General features: G+C 38.5%; 1 protein-coding gene across 6 annotated transcripts in view; it reads left to right on the forward strand.

Annotated features, from left to right (window-relative positions):
* The window catches only part of RALYL (RALY RNA binding protein like), a 389,580-nt gene that overhangs the window by 353,778 nt on the left and 18,088 nt on the right, over nt 1-17,714 (forward strand). For 3 of the 6 annotated variants that reach the window (XM_071737862.1, XM_071737859.1, XM_071737861.1), the window contains 4 exons: nt 136-299; nt 926-1,006; nt 9,972-10,085; nt 14,381-14,559. In XM_071737862.1, coding sequence (XP_071593963.1) covers nt 136-299; nt 926-1,006; nt 9,972-10,085; nt 14,381-14,559 — 538 coding nt within the window. The remainder of the gene's footprint in view (nt 1-135; nt 300-925; nt 1,007-9,971; nt 10,086-14,380; nt 14,560-17,714) is intronic. The other 3 variants (XM_071737864.1, XM_071737860.1, XM_071737863.1) reach the window with 1 other exon arrangement.

A 17,714-nucleotide genomic window follows, 5' to 3' on the forward strand; every position in this document is an offset into this window, starting at 1 on the left:
TGACTCTGATATAAAGTGATTACGTTTTCAAAGGGTAATTTTCTCTAAGATAACATGAAAATTTAGTTGACAGGGCTTCCATGACTTCAAATCACAGAAGGCTTTATGGAGTCCAGCTGACTTAATCTTTCCTAGGTTGTTTGATTACCACGGCCGTGTCCCCCCACCACCCCGTGCAGTGATTCCTCTGAAGCGTCCTCGTGTGGCTGTGACAACAACTCGCAGAGGCAAAGGGGTTTTCTCCGTGAAAGGAGCATCACGATCCACTTCAAGTGGGGCTTCTTCTTCAGGATCCAAATGTGAGTTGCTCACATCAGCTGGATATTATTGAAATAAGCATCCTAGTAATTTCTACAAGCAGACAACTTCCACTACCTAGCTCTATTGCAGTCATTTCCTAACTTCAGCCTTTAGCCTGAAAACCTAGTTTCATTAGAAAAGCTGCCATGCCTTTCCTGCAAGTCAAAGAGCAGAGAGATGTAGCTATTGAAGGAAATCCCTTCAATAACATTTGACCTGCTCCTTTGACCTCAGAAAAAGCATATTTAAAATTTTCTATCTTCCTGACTGCTTATAAAGATGCAATGCTAAAAACTTTTTATAGACAGAGGCACACCAATTTCTGTTGAGACTTGAGGGCTGTGTATGAGCTGCAGGGGAGCAATCTGGGAGGAAGGGAGGGTGTCAGGGGAGGTCGGTTTGTGTGGGGGTTTTTTTTGTCAGATCCCTTTCAGGTTAGAAAGAGGCAAAATATCTTTGCCTGTTCTAAAGGGATTTCAAAACAGGACTAGCAACTTGTGATTATTCAACTCATCTTTAGTAAAGCTGTCTTTAAACCAGTAGGCATTCCCTCTTCATGTTCACCAAGCTCCCCACCTCTAAGTAGGTCCTGGGAACTTCATTTTCCTCTTCGTGCATCTTTCAGCACCCACCTGTCTTCCCCTGCCACTTATGTGGAGTGATACTGTCCTTGGAAGCGTCACTGGAAGAGGAAGAGAAAGATCAGGTAGGGAACAGATATTAGAAAGAATGAAGGGACTTCAGTAAGACATTTGCAGCACCAGACTGTCCAGCAAAGCATCATGCTGTCTTACACACAACCATGAGCTATCAATAGATTGTCTTATTGAAAGAGGGGTTAATTATGGCATCAGCATGAGCCAGTTACATACTCTGCTGGAATAGGATATTCAAATCTCACACGCTAGCATCTCATAAAGACGAAGCTCTTGGGGGCCCATTAGGATTCAGTCTTGATCTTATTTTAACATTGATGGTATCTGAGACCTTGGAAAAAACAATTTATAAATATGCATAAGTCTGAAAGAATGGGAAGAGCTAAAAATGATGTTGTACATCAAAAAGCAAGAAGTTCAAGCCATTCCTTGGAAAGGATGAGGAAGAGAGGCTCTGTTGGTTGGGCAGTTGAATCACAGCAAGTCTCCAGTGAATGAGTGGGCTAGATATCCATTACCAATAATGAGAAATTTGGTACTTAGAATACAGGAAGACATACAAGGTTTCATACTGTAGAGCTCATTCACACTTTAAGAGGACATCTGGGAGAAACAGCACTTCCTTTGTTCTCTGAAGGGTGAACATGAGGCTAGACATTTTCATACACATCTTGAACTAATCCTCTTGTCAAGAGCCACTTTTTATCTTTCCTCAATACTTTAGTAATTTAAAGTAATGAATTATTATTCCTTATATTAAATTAAAAGAAAACATAAAGCTCAAGATCATAACCACTTACTGATTAATTCACTAAATCTCTTGTCTCATCCATATGAAAGGCAGTAGTATCGGTGAATTCAATTCACTAATTGTCCTAAACTGTAGTGTAATAATAATGGGCTTTTTGGACTAACTGTGCCTTGAGAAAAATTATTTTCAGATGAGTTTATATATTTAAGTATTGAGAGACATATATAGACATATATAGACATGTAGATATTTGTCATTGTCTAGAAGAATGACTTGAAAAATTCTTCTAGAGAGCTAAGGACCTTACTATATCTCAATAGGTGCCAAATAAATCTCACAGCCATAAATCTGGACTTCCATTATAATGAATGGGACAGAGCAAATAACATTAAAATATGGCTGCATTTCAGGAAATGCTTTGTAGTACCATGTCAACACTTAAATTATGCACAGTATAGATCAGTAATGTATAACACAAATCATAGAAGTCCTGAGGAGAAGGACTTTGGGGTGTTGGTTGATGAGAAGCTCAACATGAGCTGGCAATGTGAGCTTGCAGCCCAGAAAGCTGCATTAAAAGAAGCTTTCATCCTTCTTTTAAAAGAAGGGCTGCATCAAAAGAAGCATGGCCAGCAGGTCAAGGGTGGTGATTCTCCCACTCCCCACTCTTGGGACACCCACCAGGAGTACTGTGTCTGGATCTGGAGACCCCCACACAAGAAGGACATGGACATGTTGCAGTAAATCCAGAGGAGGGCTATGAGAATGATCAGCACCTATCCTACAAAGATGGGATGAGAAAGCTGGGGGGTGTTTAGCCTGGAAAAACAAAGGTTTCCAAGGAGACTTTATATCAGCCTTTGAGTACCTGAAAGAGGCCTACAGGAAAGCTGGGGGTGGACTTCTTACAGGGACATGTAGCAATAGGATGAGGGGTAATGGCCTTAAAATGGAAGAGGGTAGATTTAGGTGAGATGTTAGGAAGAAATTCTTTTCTGTACACACTGGAGCAGGTTGCCCAGGGAATCTGTGAATGTACCCTCCCTGGAAGTATTCAAGGTAGTAGGTGTCCCTGCCCATGAAGGGGGGTTGGAACTAGGTGGGTTTTGTGGTCTCTTCCAAGTCAGACCTTTTTATTATATGATTCTTTGATCATAGAATTTAATCCTAATCTGAGTACCCATAGCCACTAGCCACTGTCTGCACAACGTGGCAAATGCTGCAGAATCTTTAAATTATTTAATGAAAATGCTGTCAGGAGTGAAGAGATTCTAGCAGACAGTGCTATGCCCCAGAGAAAGTATCCTTCAAAGTATTCAGGTGTAATGTGAGCTCTAAAACTGTTAGTCTTAGAGCTCCAGATGACAAGATCATCTTTGGATACAGTTCTGTTAACACTGAATGGAAGGCTGCAAGATACATTACTAAAAACTTGGGCTGTTGTTTTGACCCTTGTTGAGTTTCCAGCCTCAGTTCCTAACAATGGCAGCTGGAACACAGCTGCAGAGACTATAATGCTGGAGTAAATTGCAGTAAATATTCTTTCTGCATGCAGGACACCTTTAAGAGGAGATAGGCACACAGTATACAGACTTTCATGCTTGATTTCCCAGTGGAATTACTTCCCTTTTTATCAAGTCCAACCAACCCATCATAAAGGTAGAAACATGATTTTGTTGACATGGACAGGAATGTAATCAGCTTACTGTAAGACGTTTATCAGAGAAATAACCAAGCCATTCCCTTAGGGGTTTCAAGTTGGAAAATAGAGAATGTGTGTTTTGCAGTTTCTTGTGCAATTTTCTTGAGAAAGTTGGTTATATTGAATTGTGGGATGAAGCAATTTAATATTTTGTTGCGCCTTATTCTACTCTGCTAATGTGAACCTCTTGAACTATTGCACTGTTGGTTCTAATTGTAATTTAGTGCTAGTTAAACAAGGGTTGTCTTCAAACATAGTTCATAGAAAGGAAGCTATTTTGAGTTTCAACGAAATTCAGGACCATAAAGCAGCTTAATCACAGATTCAGAATTAACTATGGCAAAATAGTATTGCCTTCGGTTGAAAGATTTCACCCCTCATGAGGTCACATCCCCAAATAGACTTTTCAGATTTAAGTAGAGGTCTCATAGGCATAATTGTTTTCATAGCTGTTCTCCAGACTGAGACTGGATCCAGAAAATCAACTCATATATGTAGTATTACAGGTCAGAACAGAGGGGGCCCTCAGTGAAATTACTAGGATTTGAGGGACCTACTTCTGAAAAACAGCTATCCAAGAAAAGACTCATAGAAACATTAAAGACCTCTAAGATCCTCAAGTCCAACTGCAAACCCAGCACTACCATGCCAACCAAAACACATCATGAAGTGCCACATCCACATGTTTTTTTAACTCCTCCAGGCATGGTGACACCACCACCTCCCTTGGCAGCCTGTTCCAATGTTTGGCCACTCTTTCAGTAAAGAAGTTTTTCATAATATGCATCTAGACCTGCCCTGCTACAATTTGAAGCCATTTCCTCTCATCTTGTTACCTGTTACTTGGGAGAAGAACTCAACCCCCACCTCACTACAAGCTCCTTTCAGGTAGTTGTAAGGGGTGATAAGGTCTCTCCTCAGCCTTCTCCAAACTAAACAATCCCCATTCCCTCAGCTGCTCCTCATAGCATTTGTTATCTTGACCATTCAGCAGCTTCATTGTCCTTCTCTGAACAAACTCCAGAAACTCAATGTCCTTTTTGTAGCAAGGGGCCCAGAACTGAACACAGTGCTCATGGTGCAGCCTCACCAGCATTGAGTACTGTGACACAATCACTTCCCTAATCCTTCTGGTCACACTATTTCTGATAAAAGCCAGGATGCTGTAGGCCTTCTTGGCCATCTGGGCACAACACTGTATCATGCTCAGCTGGCTGTCAAGCAGTACCCTCAGGTCCTTTTTCTACTGAGCAGCTTTCCACACACTTCCCCAAGCCTGCACCACTTCTGGGGACTGTTGTGACCCAAGTGCAGGACCTGGCACTTGGCCTTGCTCAACCTCATACAACTGACCTTGGCCCATCCACTCAGTCTGTCCAAGTCCCTCCATAAAGCTTTCCTACCCTCAGGCAGATCAACACTCCCACACAACTTAGTATCATCTACAACTTTACTGACAGAGCACACAACTCACTTGTCCAGATCACTGATAAGAGAACTGGACCCAAAACTGAGACCTGGAGAACACGACTGGTGACCAATTGCCTACTGGATTCTACTCTTCATCACAGCTCTCTGGGCTTGACCATCCATCCATTTTTTTTGCCACCCAGCAATTTGTTGTGGCACACATTAATGATGTTATAAAAATATAATACCAAAAATGCTTTGCTTATTGATGAATATATTTGCAAAAATAATGTCTTCCAGTGCAGTAGATTCTTATTCTATTAAAAAGTGGAAATTTGTGTAGTAAGTTTGCTTCCAAAACTAAAAAATAATTAGGATTATTTTACTTCTTACCTCAATGTATAATTTTACAAGAAATCAGTTGGCAATATTTTGTTTTCTTTTTAACTCCAAAGACTAGGAAAAAATCAACCTTTCTAAGTTATTAGAAGTAACTGACAAAATGAAACATGTTATGGCTTGGAAACTACACATAGTAGTTTTTCATATTAATGGTATGAAGCATCAGATGCAGATTGCTATTTTGAACTGGGAAAACCTCACTTTTTCTGACAGTATAGAAATTTAAGCTCTTGGAGTATGCACTTCCATTTCACATATCTGAAAACAGGAGGAAAACACTAATGAAATTTTTAATACCCTGTGTGCTTGAGATTAAGGAGTAGACACTTAAAATATTATAATAGGTACTGAACCATGCCTTTAAATTAATTCATTTTGACTTGTATAGTTTATATTTAGCTTCATCAAGCTAACCCATTTTTCAGAGAAATCTAAAGTAATACAATATGATGAAATATTTCATATTAAACCTGAAGGGCTTAAATAAAAATACATGACATTTCTTTCCAATCATGCTTTGTGGATGAATCAATTTGTAGTTATGACAAAAAAAGTTTCACAAATATAGCTGTAAATCAACAGTAACACTTTCATTTCTAAAAATGTGATTGACCTCAATTTTAAATCTCTTGCTTTGAGCTGGATGCAGTTTGCCTCCTTTGGTGCCATATGCTTCAATGAAAGATGCATTCTGGCAGAAGGCTGGAAAGGGTCACAGAATCTAATTCTCTACTGTTGCAAGTAGCCACATCATCTGATCCTTTAAGCTCCATCTCAAAACTAGTCAGGGTTTGGCTTTTGTCTGCTTCTGTTTCTTCTAATTTCCAGCTTAAATTTGTTTTGCATCTGTTCATATCCATTTCTTGTACCAACATTGTCTTAGCTTAAAAGTTTTATTTCCTTTTACCTTCTTTTGCATCAGGCAAAAAACCTCTGCTGGCACAGTACAGGCTTTCCATTCTTATGGTCATCTTCCTGGCTCTCCTCCCCACATCCCTGCTAGAACTCCATGGTTTAACCTGTGGACATTTTTCCAGATGAGCTTTCACCAGGTCTTTGTATAGCATTGTACTTCCCCAACTTTACCAATACACCATTTGACACAGCCTAGCACGGCGTTTTCCTTCTCACTGCTGTATTAGAGTGATAACCTATTGTCAGTCTGAGATTACAACTACACCCCAGGATAATTCTCTATCTTCCTTTTTCTGCTGATGAGTTTCAACGTTAAGGAGTTCTGCTGTTGGTTAATAAGTGTAGGACTTTGTTTCATTACAATTATGTTTCATCTGTTTCTAATGTAGGATTCCTCAAGAATCATGTGACTCCTCCCTGCATTCCAGTTGACTGAATAGATACCTTCCAATTTCAAGATATTTAGGCTTTTTGGTGCCAGTGATTTCATTACTAAATTCTTCCCCTCTCTGTACATGCCTTTCTGTTACCTGCTCGTCTTTGCTTACCTGCTAATAGGGGAAAAAGACACAAACAAACAAACAAAAAACAAAAACAAAAAACTCCAACAACAAAAAAATCAAAACAAACAAACAAAAAAAAGCAAACAAAAAAACCCAGCAGTAAGCTACTTTTTTTTCTTGTTCTCTCACTCAAAAACAGATGAACAAGTATTTTGAGCACATATAGCTCTGTTTTCATGCTTATCAACAGAACCATTTCTTGCCTGAGATCAGTTTGAAAAAAAAAAGATCCAAGTTTTAAAGGAGAATACATTTACTCAAATCAGGAATCCTAGCGAACAGCATTTAAAGTCATTACATTCTCTCTTTGTCATAACACTGTGATTAAAAAGCCTGAAGCACTTCCAAATCTCTATATCACAGAATTACAGAAAGGTTAGGGTTGGAAGGGACCTCTAGAGCTCATCTAGTCCAACTCTTCTTCTCAAGCAGGGCCACCTACATCAGGTTTCACAGGGCTGTGTCCAGATAGCTTTTAAATATCTCCAAGGATGGAGATTGCATGGCTTCCATGGGCCACCTGTGCAAGTATTTGACTACTTTTACAGTACAAATAAAATGAAAAGAAAAAATAATGTCTTGTTATAGGTGGAATTTCATGTGTTAAAATCTGTGCCAATAGCTTTTTACATGGTAGTGGTCACTACTGAGAAGAGTCTGGCTTTGTCTTCTTCATTGCCTCTTGTATTGGAGAGCTCAGAACTGGACATGGTACTCCAGATGTGGCCTCACAAGTGCTGACCAGAGAGGAGAGATCCCCCCTACACCATGCTGGCAACACTCCTACCAATGTAGCCCAAGATGTTGATGGCCACCTTTGTATGAATTGCTGGCTCATTCATATTCAGCTTGTTGTCCCTCAGGGCACTTCATAATTCATCTTTAGTAATTGCTGCTTACTGCAGAAATGTGCAGTACAATGTAACTGAGAGTGGAATTTCTCCAGGAGAATTATTCTGAAGATCTGTATAACTCCCTGCATATTAATACAATTAAAAACTTCACCACAATGTGGGAACTAGGGTGGGAATTTTGAATTTGTACAGATTTTTAGTGTTAACTTGAAATGATTGACAGTATGATAGAATCACCCCACTAATGATGAATGACCAAAGCTTGAAGAAATAGTTTTGGCATAGGAGAATTTTGCAATGCATTAATAAAACTCCTCAGTTGTTTATACCATCTTTTGTTACTGAAAAATCACTGCTGTATCAGTGTTCCCTCTGGTGCAGTCTTCTTCCGAAACTATTTTTTCAGTGGGAACAAATACCATTAGGTCCTTGCAGTGTCACCTTTTAGCCTTGGCAAGCCTGTTGTTTGCCAGTCCACGGAGCACCTATAGCTCAACAGCTTGGCTGCACAGGATGTGTTGCCAGCTGGCTTCACAGCAGGTTGCTATAAACACTTACTGGACAGATTCACACCATTTCAGCCTGGAATCTGTGCTGCCTTGCACCTCCAGAATGGACCTGCCACTGCCCTTGGGGAAGCAGTAACCTTCTAAATATACAGTTGTCAGAATCTGAATGTTTTGGTACAGAGCTGGGGGATTGGACAGTAACCTGTTACTTCTCTAAGAACATTTTAAAGCCTTGCTCTATAAATATGCAGAATAATTTTGTCAAAAACTATATAGCATATAATGGTCTAGCACAAAGTTTAATTTTAAGCTTTGTTCTCTAAGTCCTATCATTCATTCAATATGAGATCAAAGGTTTCAGCCTATGACAGTAAGAGATATCCAATTTCTCAATATGAACACATGACTAAACAATTTCATTACATCATGTAGCAACCTGCTGCCTTTAGCAGTCTGGTTGTAACTATCATGCACATGACCCAAAACCCTAAGATAAAAAGTGTTGGTTTCAGCCTCAGTGAATGTACTCTAAGTTTACAATAAGGCTGATTTTGAACAAAACACATGCTCATTTACCACCATTGAAGCAGACAGTAGCTTCACAGACCTGAGCATTTCATCAGATTTTGACTGTTCAATTAAAAAAATCTATGAGACTCCATGATGAGATACATGTTGAAAAGTCAATGAAGAAGCCTGATATGGGAAGAAGCAACCAAAAGACCCTTTGGACAGAAAGAGTACATGTCCTTCTCCATGACAGAACATCCTTTTCCCAGGCTTACCCAGGGTCCTCCCATCGCTTTGGATACATACACCAAAGTCATTGCATATATTCCTTCAGCACTGGTAAGAATGGAGGAGTAATGCTATACAGTGCTCTTCCATTGCCAGCCCCTCACAGTTTAAGTTCGTTTCTTCCTACAAGAGTTGTAAGAGTGACAGCTGTATTATCTACGCTTGACCTTTATATATTATTTTATTCTCCCATGCTAAGGACAGGGTTGCCATTTTCTCGTCTCATCAGTATGATATCCTTGTACAGACAGGGTGCAAGTGGATTTGTTTGGACTGTTTTCTGAGTATAAAAACATATCCTGATAATGACATAATAGTGAGTTCACTCATGAGGGCTGAAGTTTTGTTTCTTCTGAAGCCAAAACACCTCTAAAGCGGTTACTTTAGACAATGGGAGTGCAGTAGTGAGCATAAATTAAGAGTAATTCAATGCAGCAAAGAGGGAAATTTTGGCTATTAATTCATAGGCATTGCCTCCATGTCCCTGGATGCGATCACAAAAATAAGTACTTCCTTATGCCATCCTTTACTGAGAAAAGAACAAGAAATTATCAGAACTGAAAGCTTTTGAAGCAGTAACACTTAACTATTACTGCAATGAAGTTGTTGACCAGAACACAGCATTGCACTCCTGGCTGCCCTATGCTACCATTCACTCTTGTTGAAAAATACCTGCTGCTACTTTGAGGTATCTTTTTTTATTGTCACTGCTATTACAAAATAGTCCAGCTAAATAGCATTGCAAGACTGTGAACTGTCTGTCGTATCTGAGTCATTCTTTCAAGTATAGGCTATTTTTCAGTCAATGTTAGTTGGGTTTCCTAAGAATACCCTAGAGATATTTTGCCTGAAATGCTTATTACAGAGCAGTGCACCACATAACCCCTTTCCATTAGGGCTTAGAATCCTGTTATTCAGAATCCTGAATAGAATCAGCTATTTTAACTAAGAATGTTCATTTTGGAAGTTAAATCTATAAAAATACTGACAGAAATGAGAGAGTAGATTTTATACAAAAGGGGAAGGAAAAAAAAATAAAGTGTTTTGTTCATGGGGGGAAGCTGAAAGTATAATTCATTTAATGTTTTGCATCTTTGCTCTCTTTTCACAGTGAAATCAGATGAGTTGCAAACAATCAAGAAGGAACTAACCCAAATCAAAACAAAAATTGACTCCTTGCTAGGGAGACTGGAAAAGATCGAAAAGCAGCAAAAAGCTGAAGCAGGTGGGTGAAAGCAATTTGTAATGAAATTAATTAAATTAGAACCTAGTTATCAGTCAAACAGACAGACCATAGAAAACAGAAGCCTTCCAGAAATTTTGCTACATAATGGAAGCCCGAAAAAAGGTAAATTAACTCTCAGACAGAACTATTGGGAGGATAAATTAGCTCACATGAGCTTCACAGCTCATGCAACATCATTTCAAGTATTGTTTTTTTATGGTTTACTAGAGAAAAAAAAAATTCTTCCCTGATGTTCTGGAAAGAAAATATCAGCAAAACAATTGACCAAACAGAATTAAATTAGAGGTTGCTGAGTTTGGAGATGCCTCTTCTATCCACATTAAGAACTGTTAGATGGTCTGTTAGATGGTTAGACGGAACTATTGCCTGTGCAATAGGCAGTAGTCAAAAGTTTCAGAGAGGGAAACTTCTGTTTGATATAAGGAAAAGAGATACAACCAACCAGTATAGCAGGTTGCCTCAAAAGACTGCAGTATCTCCAACCTTGGAGACATCCAAAGCTCACTGGGTCAAAGCCCCATGGACCTGGACCAAATTTTGCGTTTGGTTCTGCTTTGAAGCAGGTTTGGACTTGGAGATTTCAGAAATCCCTACCAAGCTAAGCTACTGTGTGAAGCTGTAGTACCTCTGTAAAAGTGGCCACACCTCCAGTTAAGCTTTTATTTAACTTGCAATATTTTGTTTTGAGGCAAACCTTGGGAATGATGAAATCCAACAGTACTTTTTAAGCTAATCAAGATTTTCATGTCTATCACTGAAGTGATAATTTAGTTAGCTGAACAATCTCACCTGGCAGCATTTTAAAGTCCTGCTGAGCAGTTATAAGATATTTATAAGGGTGTACTTTCACCACAGTGCATATAGCAAACAATCTCAATTCTTACCACTGTCTCTGGTATTTCTTTGATGATTTTCTTAAAAATGAATGGCACATCTCTGTACAGGAGCTGTGTGCTGGTGAGCTGATTTTGATCAGAGCCAGCAGGGAAAAGGAAGCTTTATCTCATGGAAAATCTCAATGTTCCTTTTTTTTCTTTTTTCCCTCCATGCTCTGGTGAAAACTTTTTATGTATTATGTGTGAAAGAAATCCTGCCTGAGAATTTGTAGCTGCCTGGGTGTCTGGGCACTCAGATTTGTTGTCCTTGCCTAAGTCAAATCAGTCACCTGAAGCCAAAAAGAAGCAACAGGACACCAAAGACAGCTTCATTAAAACTGTCTAAAACATTGGTGAGAGTTAAAGTTCGTGAACCTGACACAGGAAAAACAGATATTTAGATCCAGATCCCTCCTGTTCACAAGTGCCTGCTCTATTTCCTTATCTACTGTGGAGGTATCTCTCTGACCTCAGAAGTTTCATGTTGGCATTCAGAAGCAACTCTAACAAATGTCTTCCTTGGGATGAATATTACAAGAAAATATTTTATGGTTAACAATTTAAAAGGGAAAAAAATACAACAACAAAAAACAGCTCTTTAAAAAAAAACTATTTATTTGCAGTCATTTTCAAAGTCAACCACCAACAGCAAATACCTCAGCTCTTATAGTTTGTCTTACAAAATGTGTGTTTTTCCAAGTCTAAGGTAGGCCATTAGAACCTACACAATATTCATTGATTATATTCTATTTTGTTCTTTATCTAAGTTAGAAAAAAGTTGGTATAATCAGCGAAGATGTAATTCAAGGCACTCCATTAAATCACTTGTGTACTGTAATGATCTGAGAAGGCACATCCCTACTTCTGGGAGCTTTTATATAAAATCTATTACTATGCAAAACAACCTGCTTGTCATTGTACTTTGATATCCAATTTTTAGTTTTGCTAAAGGACTGTAGTAAACTCATTTAAATAGAAATCAACTCAAAGAGGAAAACTTTGATTTGTATTAAATCATACTCTTACGCTTTTTGAAGACAAGCAATGACTAATCTCTTCAGAGATTAAAAACTGGTTTCAAATTGTTGATGTTTTAAAATATCAGGTGCAAAACATTCCTTTACTCTCATCAGAGAGAAGATGTGATGAGAAAAACACCTTGGAGATAACAGTAAACCTGGCTCTGCATTTAAATCTCCTGAGCTGATAAAGACTGGGTGATTAGTCTGCAGCTGATTGCTTCATCATCTAAAAGATCAGTATAAGATAAAGCTACATCAGTAGCTGTACTATTTCATTTACTGTATTGGATGTGAGATGATTTTGTTCCTTCTCTATGGTTTGGCAATATTATTTCTTACTTCCCTCTGCCAGGTGATATGGCTTCACTAAGACTGGGACAAGAGAGAAGATCTATGTCTCATTTACACAAAACAAAAATCAAGCCATCATCTTGTCCTTTTGGATTTTTTAAAGTTTGCATTTCTTTCATGACTAGTTTTAATTATTAATCTTAAAATTTACACGTCTAGACAAATGTGACTGATTAAACAGACAAGCTGGACAAACTCAGTACACACAGTGGTTACTGCTCTACAGCTGCATGAAAATTCTCCTCACAACAACCTGTGACCATGCCAATAGGGAGAATATGGAAAAGAGGACTCCCTGTACATTAGGGACACTGCAGGAATAGCTCCTTCTTTTTTAAAAATCTGAATCAGAAAGCCAGGAACAGGAAGCTTTCGGACGTGAAAAAAAACGGTTAAGCAAGAATATTCTCTATGTAATATTAGAGGTAGGTGCTGAAGGCAGGGTCCTGATTCTAGCTTCTCAGAAAGGCCCAAAAGGGTTAGATGCTGAGCTGGTATTTGAGACTCCTCTGAAAAAACTCAGCCAACATTCTTATTCAGACAATTAAGCTGTATCTTAAAAGTTTTCCCTTTTAAATGTAGTAAATCCACAATTTCAGGAATACATTTTGAAAGCAATGACTGAAGTTTATTCAGTTGTATATTCAGTTAAACTCAGAAGCAGCTCAAGGCAGAAGGTAGTGGAGCAGGACACAGTAGACATAGCTGATTCAGTTCACATTTCGTTGCACAACAAGGCAAGTAACATAGTGACTTATAAGTAGCATGGGTATAGAGCTTTGTATAGAGCACCTTAGCAAGACATTATGGCCTGAATGTACTGCTAATATGCATGACTAAAGTACTGTCAAAGCAGTTATATAAGATGGCTTTTTATTCTTCGAGTCCAAGAGTCTTTCTCAAGAAATTATGTGGCTAAGGAAGAAAAGCTTACTTGTTCCATGTTTTCAGTAAATGAACTTGGAAATGAGGGATGAGAGACTAACAAAGACTGAAGAGATGAAAGTAAGTTGCAAAATAAATGTGCAGAGGTAGAAGGATAAAGAAAACTCTTGGTTTAAGACTACAGAAAAATATGAGCAGGTTTAAATATTATATGCAGGTAGTAGTAACTTACAGTGAAATAATCATACAGTCATAGAGATGAAAAATAAAGAGCTTCACAGACAATCTACAAATTCATTTTTCTCTTCAAGAGAAGTGTTCAATCTAAAAAAGAAAGAAATTATTTTGGTCTAGAAATTTGATCCTTTATGGGTATTGTCACCTTCAGGCTGAAAAGACATTGGTATTCTAGCTACAGGCAACCAATTCTCTGGCCCATATTCACGTTGAATTCCTAAAACTTTTCATCCAGACTCCTGATGTGCATAGGAATAAGACTGATTCCTCCAAGCACTCCTCTGGACAGTCTGTCTCTTGTCATTCTTCTTTCAATCCTCATTTGGATTACTGCTGGCAGGATGAAATTCCTCAGCATATCCATGAGTCTTGCAATCCCTAACCACAACAATGCAGCTATCTGCACAAGGCTAAACAGAACAGATCCTCTGGGACTCTGTGGAAATGGTTTTTCTTTTCATTACTTCACAGAAATTCTAGGAAACCCTCCAGTTACCTTGCTACATAATGCCAGTGGTGAGCAACTGTTACTTTACTCTGTAAAACAAATATGTTCAGTTGTCTAAAAGGATTTGTTGATGATCCGTATGGGTTTTGAGATAAATGCACAGCCAACTTATGCAAATCCTTGTTGAGTTATTGGCATTTAACAGCTTCCCACTTCTCAGAGCATACACATTTATGTACTTATCATTGGCTGCAGATAAATTAATATATGGTTGATTGATGCATTAAAGTTTGAAAACAGGGGGTTTGATCATATTTGCCTGGTAGATATTAATGCTGATTTTTATAAAGCTAGGACATCTGGAGATGGGAAGCTCAGGTTTCTTCCTCAGAGAATTTGTATTTGCCACCAATAAGGAAGGTTACTGAATCTCTATAGAGTATGTTTTCCTTACAGAAGCTCAAAAGAAACAAATGGAAGATAATGCTGATTTGATTCAAGAGGAATGCATATCAGAGAATGCAGATAACTCTACAGAAGAGCCAATTGAAGGAGGGCCAGATGCAGATGGGGATGGAGAAGAGATGACTGATGGGATAGAGGAGGATTTTGATGAGGATGGCAGCAATGAGCTGGTAAGAAATAACCATGCCATGTCTGTCTACACAGTTGCTACAAGTAATTACAGAGAAACAACAGTCTGGGTTAACAAAAGAAGCTCACAGCAGCACTGTGATGTTTTGTAACTAGTACCTGGTCCCATGTTCTTCATACACTGTAGTACCAGTTGAGCATAGGACCCACCAAGGAGAAACAAGTTAAATGTATTTCACTACACTTGGTGATTTTAGAAAGGAAATTAAATGTACTTTAAAATTTGTTGTCATTTTTTATTTCACATTTACTGAAATGTAGACAGGAAAGGAAAACATAGTATGGTTTTGTTTGGTTGTTTTTTAACTGGAGCATTTAAAAATTAAGTAAGAATCTAGAATAGAGAACTTTCTTATTAGTTAACACATGCTCCTCCATAATCCCCAGTCCTTGTCTTCCGTGTGTATCTTCTATAGGCTGATTCAGGACTTAAAGACTTTTTTTGATGGAAAGATTTTTCCTTGAGAAATTTTGGCTAAGAAATATTGGGGTTTTCAGCCTGAGCTTACACCTTTCATGAAGTGCCCATCATGTTGTTAGCGTTCTAAGTTCTTCTAGAGAGGCAGTAAAAATTGTTTTGAAAGATAATTTTACTTTTTTTATTATTATTATTCCTTATGAGAAGGATCAGTCACAGTTTTAGACTCCAGTACTCTACCTGTCTTTCTGGCCTTCATATTCTTCTGCTCTGAGCAGAAATCACTTCTGATGCTCAGAATCACTATCCCTGCTTGCCTTTTAACACACATTTAATCATGTCTGTACTGTGAAAACCATTCACTGAAGCCAACAGAAGTCAGTCAGAGATGGTCACAGCTGAACAAACACCAAGTCTGGAGTAACAGGGTATGTGAAAAAAATGTCTACTGTTTGCTGCAAACACAATTTCAACCTACTACTAATTGGAGGGTTTGTGTCCTTTCAGCCAGCACAAGGCCCCCTTGAATTTATAAATCTTAGACAGCATTATGCACAGGAGAAACTACTACAACCTAAATCCCCTCATCTTTTAACATGTGATGTAGAATAGATGACATTGTCTCTCTTTCTTGAAGGAAAAGGTTCTCCTGTGCAAGATATAAGGGATATCTGTAAAAATCTGGTACTCAAAATCTGTAGGAAGTTGAAACTTCATAATGGATAAATAGTTGTAAATATATGTCACAGACAAGAGTGGAAGGTTATCACACCATGGCTAAAACCTGATCAGCTGAAGTGCCATTAGCAAGAAGGGTGACCACAATTTAACAAGACTGGTAGGTTTCGCACTAATTATTGTGTCATACTTCCTGCTGCAGACAGCTAAGTGGGGAAGTTAATGCACAGTATCTTAGCCTCTGATTGTTCAGTGCTGTCGTTTCACCCCACAGGCATGACATATTTAGCATATGTCTACAGTATATAATGAAGCATGATGGAGAAGAATTTTTCATCTAGCAAAGGCCTAAGCAGGAAAGTTTCTAAAAAGGAAGCAGCAGAGGAAGAGTTCATTAACAGTGAGTGTCTGGAATTGGCACAACCACAGTTGCACTCCACTGCTTCCAAGCCTTCCTAGGATTATGTTGGGGAATTAGTTGAAATGCATTTTGTTGCAGATATAGCTCCAAAGGCAATTCAGAAGTCTGAGCCACACATCTAAGGCATGGGTAGAACCAGCTCCAGTCTCTCTGTCATCACTGAGCCTGTGGAGTGCTGGGAGGAGTTGGCTCATGGCACATAGAGAGTGGCGTGCTCTACCTTGCACCCTTGTGCTCATGAATGATCCCCCCCAGCCCTGACACAGTGGTAGCAAGGACAGGCCAAGGAAATCTACTTATGTGTCTTGTCTTGGTCAGAAGCTGCCTGTCCCAGTGCCAGGGCAGTGGAACCAGTCATCCTCATGACTTCCACCTTCTAGAACAATGGGACCTTCTAGCCAAGAAGCTGACAGTCTTGTAGGCTTTAAACTCAGAACCAAGATTGCCAGTGGTGTAAAATCCTTGTGGTTTCATTCATCCTTTTTTCATTTTCCTCAAGCTTTGCAAGAGCCTGCTTCACCTTCATTTTCCTCCCTGCTATGGTGAGATAATAACTTTTTGTTTGTTTGTTTTGCAAAGCCTAGGGAGATCAGTGAATGAAAAAAACACTATGGATGGATAAAGGATTGCTCTACAAAGGATTTCTTAAAAAAAAATCTTATGCAATTGATGTCCACATGGAGAGATAATTATAAACTGTGCATCTTTCCTCCACCGTTTTTACCCAAACAGTCATCAATACTGGCTGGTACTGTTACAATATGAAACCTGTTTATGATGCAAATTTTAATTTAGCCTGTTTTACACTTACACTTCAGTGTACTTATGTAGATTCAGTTCTTATAAGAACTTATAAGCCAGTTCTTATAAGTTTTACTTTCCACTCCAACCACCAATAGCTGTGAAACTGGACAGTCAGTAAGAATACTATAAAATATATAGTGAATAACCAATTAGGAATACTTAGGATTTCAGTCTCCTTCTACCTGTTCTGTGCTCTGCTATCTGGCATCAGCCTCTGTTTTGTGAAATGTAGATAGATAAACAGTTTAAAACAGGAAGTCCTAAAAGAAGCTGTTCTTCTGAGTTATGAAAAATAATTTAGGAAAAAGAGCTGATTAATAGCAAAGGTGTCATTTTGGAATGGACCCAGTTACATTTGAGGAAAAGAAAGGTATTTTAAGCATGAAAAGTGTTAAATGATAAATTAGGACAAACTTTGCATGTGTGAAAACATGTCCTTGGACTTAGAATCAAAAATAACCCCAGAAGGTCACTTCTAAAGAAATCTATAATCTTTTCCAAATATGCACCTAAAGGGATTTAGGATGATGATGAAAAAAGATCTTTTCTTTCATCACTAAGAGCAGCAGAGCAAATAGAAAAACATTTGAAATGGGCATAGCTAATGTTCTGAAGTCAGTTCAGCACTGAAAATTGGTTGTGAGTCCAGCAGTCTGAAAAATAGTATTAGATGGAGAAAGAAACTTAAATTTAGATCTTAACATTTTTTGCAGTGCTTCATATTTAGCTGTAAATCTCCTTCCAAATCTCTCCAAGTCATTTGCCAATAACCTTCTGCAGGACTCTTTTTTTTTTTTTTGCTGAACACAATATTG

Source organism: Heliangelus exortis, chromosome 2 (assembly GCF_036169615.1).
Source record: "Heliangelus exortis chromosome 2, bHelExo1.hap1, whole genome shotgun sequence".
Classification (NCBI taxonomy): Eukaryota; Metazoa; Chordata; class Aves; order Apodiformes; family Trochilidae; genus Heliangelus; species Heliangelus exortis.